The sequence below is a fragment of the Nestor notabilis genome, unplaced genomic scaffold, assembly GCF_000696875.1.
Source record: "Nestor notabilis isolate BGI_N333 unplaced genomic scaffold, ASM69687v1 scaffold21792, whole genome shotgun sequence".
Classification (NCBI taxonomy): Eukaryota; Metazoa; Chordata; class Aves; order Psittaciformes; family Psittacidae; genus Nestor; species Nestor notabilis.
In genome coordinates this window covers 4,515-10,438 of record NW_009918152.1, presented here as the reverse complement: position 1 = coordinate 10,438, position 5,924 = coordinate 4,515, and the positions used below count along the sequence as shown (strand labels likewise).

General features: G+C 58.8%; 1 protein-coding gene across 1 annotated transcript; it reads left to right on the top strand.

The window, feature by feature from the left end:
* Nucleotides 1-285: 285 nt before the first annotated feature.
* Nucleotides 286-1,348, top strand: FAM167B (family with sequence similarity 167, member B). The gene is made up of 2 exons (XM_010009578.1): nt 286-576; nt 1,091-1,348. The coding sequence occupies exons 1-2, from the start codon at nt 286-288 to the stop codon at nt 1,346-1,348; spliced, it is 549 nt and encodes a 182-aa protein (XP_010007880.1).
* The last annotated feature ends 4,576 nt before the right edge of the window (nt 1,349-5,924 follow it).

Here is a 5,924-nt window from a genome sequence, read left to right as displayed (position 1 = left end):
GGGAAAAAATGGAAAAATAACCCAACAAAACACACCCAAACCCCTCCTCCTTCGCACTTCTCTAGATAAGGAAAGTTCCCGCCCGTTGGAATTGTCTTCAGGGTCCCCAGCCTTTAGTGTTCAGGGGGTGAATAAATAGCCGGGACGTGGGTGCTGCGGGTGTCAGTGGCCAGGGTGTCCTTTGCCCTGAGGGTGCAGTGGGGCAGAGGCTCTTCTTGGACTGGGGCTTTGAGTGCGGAGAGGTGACCCTGGGGTGCTGGGCGGGAGGCTGTGGTGGGTGCCACCATGCCCCTTGAGCAGCTCAAGTTCAAGGAGCTGGGTGAGGAGGAGCCTGCCTGGAAGGAAGAGAGCCTGGACAGTGTGAAGGCACTGACGGCCAAGCTGAAGCTCCAGACGCGGAGACCTTCCTACCTGGAGTGGGAAGCCCGAGTGCAGCGCCAGCCCTGGCGCACTCAGACCCGCAGGGGGACGAGGGGGGCACAGCAGAGCATGGGGCACCCCGAGGACCAGCGTGATGGGGGCATCTGTGGGTTCGCCACCATGGAGGCGGTTCTGGAGTGGCTCAGGATGGAGCTGGTGAGTTGCTGCTGAGGGGGACTGGGGTGGCAAAGGGCTGACCCCAAGGCAGGGATGGGGCCATGCGGCACAGAGAGAGCACCTGCAGCCCAACCTCATGCAGCAGCAACAGGACGTGCTGTGGCCGAGGTACTTTCAGTTACAACACTGTGCTTTGCTCCTTTGCCCGGCACAGCCCGTGTACGTTGGTTTTTTCAGGGCTCCAGGGGTCATGGCTCTGTCCTGGCCTGCACGTGTCACCCCCATCCTGCCGGCTCTGCCAGTGCGGTGGACTTCATTGGTGTGGTGGCACAGCAGTAGTGGTTCCCATGGGGTGGCGATAGCCATGTGTGTACAAACATGAGCTGCCCATGAGGTGCGACTGCGGCACAGACCCTGTGCTGACCCCAGGGCTCTTTCTGCACATGGTCCCCAGTGGGTTTGTGCTCTGGCCAAACCCTATCCAAGCCCCAGCCCTGCTGCCCGGGCAAGATGATGGTCCCACTCCAGCCCTGATGCCCATCTCCCCATGTAGCAGGAGACAATGGCCCAGCGCTGGCCACAGCAGTTGATGCGCCTGCGGGCGCAGCTGCACCAGCTGAAGGTGGAGCAAGCCTGCCACCAGCACAAAGAGATGCTGGACGATGCTACCTTTGGCCTCGAGGGCTGTGAGGAAGACTCGGATCTGCTCTGCAACATCCCACCCAAGGCTGCCTTCCTTCTCTCCACGCCACTTAAGCACATCGGCGTCACCCGCATGAACATCAGCTCCCGGCGGTTCTCCCTCTGCTGAGAGTGGCAGCACTCCATGGACTGCTCAGCACTGAGCCTATATGGGAGCCTCAGAGGCACCCATGGGTGCATCCAGACTTGTCAGGGCTCAAGAACCCTCCTAAAACCCCTCGGGGACTGTGGAGCAGCATGCAGTGTTGAGCCCTGGTGCTGCCAGCCCTGCCCTAGGAACAGTGCCATGCCACAGTGGCATGGGAAATGCCACTATCCCCACTGGACACAGGGTATTTTGGGGCACCCACTGCCCTGTCCTTAAGGATGGCGGGGTCAACCGCAGTGGAAATGTAGGGAGCACCCCTTTGAGGAGAAAGAGAAGGTGAGAGCTGGCATTTTTCCCTTTTTTGCGTGCATCTGGGCACCTGCCTCAACCTCCAGACATGGGGGACCCGAGGGCAGCAGGGAGGGAATGTGCTTCCATTGCTCCTTCCCCAACTCTGGCTCACAGGGTAGCAACTTCTCACCAGTTCCTGCCAGAAAGACATTGTCTCTGCTCTGGGGACCTCATGACCAGCCTGTCTGTGGGTGTCCCTGGCCACGGGTGGGTGCTTGGGCTGCACGGCTGGAGGAAATGCTTCACCCCAAACCAGCTGCGAATGGACGGGTTGGTTTTGACGCCAGGAGGTGCTGGGGCTGTACTCGGGGTTCAGCCCCCATGCTCCCACCCTGCTCCATCTCCAACCCCCTGCAGCCCTGCACCGGGAGCAGGGCAGCAGCAGCTGGGACTGCCAACACTGCCCTCACCGGAGGGCTTTAGTTTTGGCTTTTTCCCTTCCTTCATTAACACCAAACCCTGCACAAAAGAAGTTGCTGCTTGGTGAATGTGGCTTCCACAGAACCCTTTTTGCAGGTGGCGCCAGGGAAGGTGCGAGGTGACCCAGGGATGCTGTGAGATGACCCAGGGATAACTGGGGGAGGCTGCTTCTCCTTCCCAGGGTAGCAGCAGGACACAGGAAGAACCCAACATGCACCCCAATAGGCTGTGGCACACCCCAGGGCCATGCAGTACTCCCCACCACCCCTTGCCTGGGGCACTGGTGGGGTTGTTGAGCAGGATGGGAAGGGGATGGTGGCTGTCCCTGGGAAACATCCCTGCCCAAGTGGATGCTGTGTCTGGAGCTGTTACCCCCAAGCCCCCTCTCACAGCTGAGCTTCCTGCCCCTGCCTCTGTGGGGCTGGCAGCAGGGACCTGCGGCTTTGTGCTTCATTAAAAAGGCCAAGACAATAGTGTGGTGGTTGCTCTGTCCTTAGCTGTCTCCAAAAACTCGGGGCTGGCAGCCTGGCTGAGGCAAATGGCCCCTCAGCTTCAGCCCCTGTCACCACAGCTCTTGGGGTGCCTGGTTTGGGGTGACCCCATTGTGATGGCCAAAGTGGGGACTGCGGGGTGCAGGATGAGTCCCACAGCCCATGTTAGGGTCTGATGGGGTCATGGTGGGTGCATGGTGCCAGCATGCCCATGCTGATCACCAGAGAAGGCACAGTGCAGAGGACCAGAGGGGCTCAGGTAGCCAGGACTGCCCTGGCAGCGGGGGACAATCCCCTGCCCATCTCTGGTCCATTGCAGGGCGTCTCCCAGCCACAGGACCCTGCTTCCCACCGACTGTGGGGCTCAGCATCCCTTTGCCCACCTGTTCCCTGGGGATCGTTGATCAGGGACACCCAGAACAGCAGCCCTGCATGCCGGGGATGGCAGGAAGCCACCGGGGTTTGTCACTAACTCTTGCGGTTGTGCTTGAAGCTGCGAACCAGCTTCTCTAGAGTTTGCTCATGAGGCAGGAAGCCAGGGCAGGCACTGAGTGAGCAGGGGGCTCGTCTCTGCTCCCCACAGGGTTACCTTGCTCCTTGCTGGGCATGGAGAGGATGTGAGTGGGGACAGAGCCTTTGTCTTGCTGCCGGGCTATGGGAGTCTGAGAGCGGCTGGTCCTTCCCTCACTGCCAACAGGTAATGGGAACCTGGGGTGAGAGGGTTGGCACTGTCCAGATGGGAGCTGGGGAGCACCTGGGTGCATGTGGAGGGTGGGGGGTCCCATTGCACTCTCTGAAGTTACCCCTTGAAGGGATGGAAATGGGGTTTTGGGCTCATCGCTGCAGGGGGAGTGAGAGCATTGGTGCCCAAGCAAGCGATGGGGGAGCCGGGCTGTGATCCGCATTCTTACATGGCCTCCCAGTTGGAGTGAAAGGCGCTGTCACGATGCTCTCTGCCTGCCTGGAAGACCTGCCCGTGGTGGAAGCTCCATCCCCATCACAGGGCTCTCTCCAAGGCCTCATTTTCAGGGCAAAGATGGAGTTGTGTCGTCAAGGCCAAGCTCCCACCTACCTGGTTCTGGGTGAGAGCAGTGTGGGGACTGGCAGCAATTTAGTGCTGGCCCATTGGGGTCTGCTGCCCAGTTTGGGGGGTCAGACACTGAGATATGCCTGGTTTTGGTGCTCTCTCAGCATGAACACCTCCCTGCTGCAATGGCAGCTTTGGGGCCATGGTTCTTCGTGTGTCTGTGAGTCTGTGCCAGTGTGGGGCTGACCATCCAGCTGGGTCACAGCCAGCTTTGGGACATCCGGGTCACCATGGTGAGCCTTGAAGTGTGTCAGGGACAAGGTCAGCCCATCCTTCAGCCCTCCTCATGCCTGCCCATGCTTGTGAACAGGTCAACCAGACCTGGCTGGAGAGTTTTATGCAGAAGGGCTGGCACAGGGTAGCTCCTCCAGTATGAACCAGGGGTCTGGACATGCTCCGGAGGCAGGCACATACATGGCCATGCAAAGACACCCATGCGCAGGCATGCACACACGCAGACATGGCGAGGCACGGGACTGGGGCACCTACACATCCCTTGCAGAGAAATTCGGTTGCACCAGATGCAGGCACCAAACCCTGAGTTCAAACGCGTTGTTTCACCAGCGTGGCCCTTGCACCATGCAGGTGACACGGCTGCTGGGTGGAAATTCTGCTGTGGCTTGAGTGTGTAAGACAAAAAGGCACAATAGCAGCACCTCCCTCCTCACCCTGGCTGGTGCAGGGAGGAAAAAACAACTCCTTGCACCCCTTCCTTCAGTGAAGGCATTTGAAGGGCTGTGGGTAGGTCTGGGAGAGCAGGGGCTTCTCCTTCTGTCTGCATTAGGGAGCTGTAATGTGTCCAAACCCCTCTTCTTGGGTGCCAAAGTGTGTTCCCAAATAGGCATCACCAGAAGCTGAAAGCATCAGAGTGGTTTTTAGCCTTTGAGTCCCCAAAGTGGTGTTGCACGGTATGGGGAAGGAACTCACTCATCTACCCTCTCCTCTCCCAAATCACCCATCACCGATAGCCACTCAGGGTTGATGGCACCCTCGGGACCCTGCACCCTACCCTGTGTCTCCAGCCACCTGTGGGGGCACACACTCGAACAAAGCCCCCCACTACCTTGAAAAGAGGTGGATTTAAGCATGTGCTTGTGGAAACAGCTGTGCAACGGATCCTTTGGGTAGGAAACCAAGGAGAAAACATTGCCATTATCTCCTGGGGACCCAACTCGCTGCAGGGCATTGCACGGATGGGACCCTCACACCTGCACCACCTGCTGCCAGATAGTTCCAAAGCGGCTGCTGGTTTTGGGTGCTGGTTTTGGGGAATGGTGCGGGGCTCCCAACCTGCCGTCGGCATCCAGCGCCTGCGGAAATCATGCCGAGGCTCCCCAAAAGCCCCCAGAGCTGCCAGGCAGAGCCTGGAAAAGAGGGTTTGGGGGCTAGGTCTAGGTGGAGCTAAATCCCAGTGGCGTAGGCGAAGGGGATTCTGCAGAAGAGCTTATTTCCAGGGCCGTGGGCTGCTATTCGCACGTCAGGCACTGCCAGGGCACTCGGCTCTGTGCCATGCTTGGCTTTCGTGGGAAGGCAAGAGCTGATGGGAGGTTTGCAGAGTCTACACCATGCTCTTGGCATCACTGCCAGGCTGTCCCGGTCCTCACACCACAGCGGCGGTGACACCAGCTTGGCATCATCATGGCTTGAGGCTGGGGGGACCTTGATGTTTCAGGGTGAGCTGCCGAGAATGAGGGGCCCCTGGGCAGGGATGAGGACTTAGACATCCCTGATGCAGGAGAACCAGGAGCACAGTGATGGGGTGAATGCATGAGGGGAACTGCAGAGTGGGGAAGGAAATTGGAGGTAATGCTTCATTGGTGGGGGAGCGCTTGCACCTACCTCTACACCAGGAGCTGCTGGTGGTGCCAGGGAGGTGTCTGGTAAAACACACCACGTGTTAATTAATAATGGAATACTCGTGATTAGATTGTTAGCTAGATGGAGGAGACAGGGCCCAGCCCAAGGCTGCAAGTTGGGAAGGAGCTGGCAGGCTTGTGGTGGTGGGAAATGGGAGCTTCAAACTGAGGACTAACTGCCTTCAGTGTTTTTAGTTAACAAAGCCAGAACAAAATGATTAGGAGGAAATACGGAGAGTCAGAGGATGCCTCCAGTTCAGCTGAGGACCTGCAGAGTGTGTGGGATGGGCCATGCGATGTGCGAAGATGGATGGATGCAAGGATGGAGATGTGCTAGAGTGGGAGGCGGGCCTGGAGGCTTCCCTCACCACCTCTCACCCTGTGCAGCCACC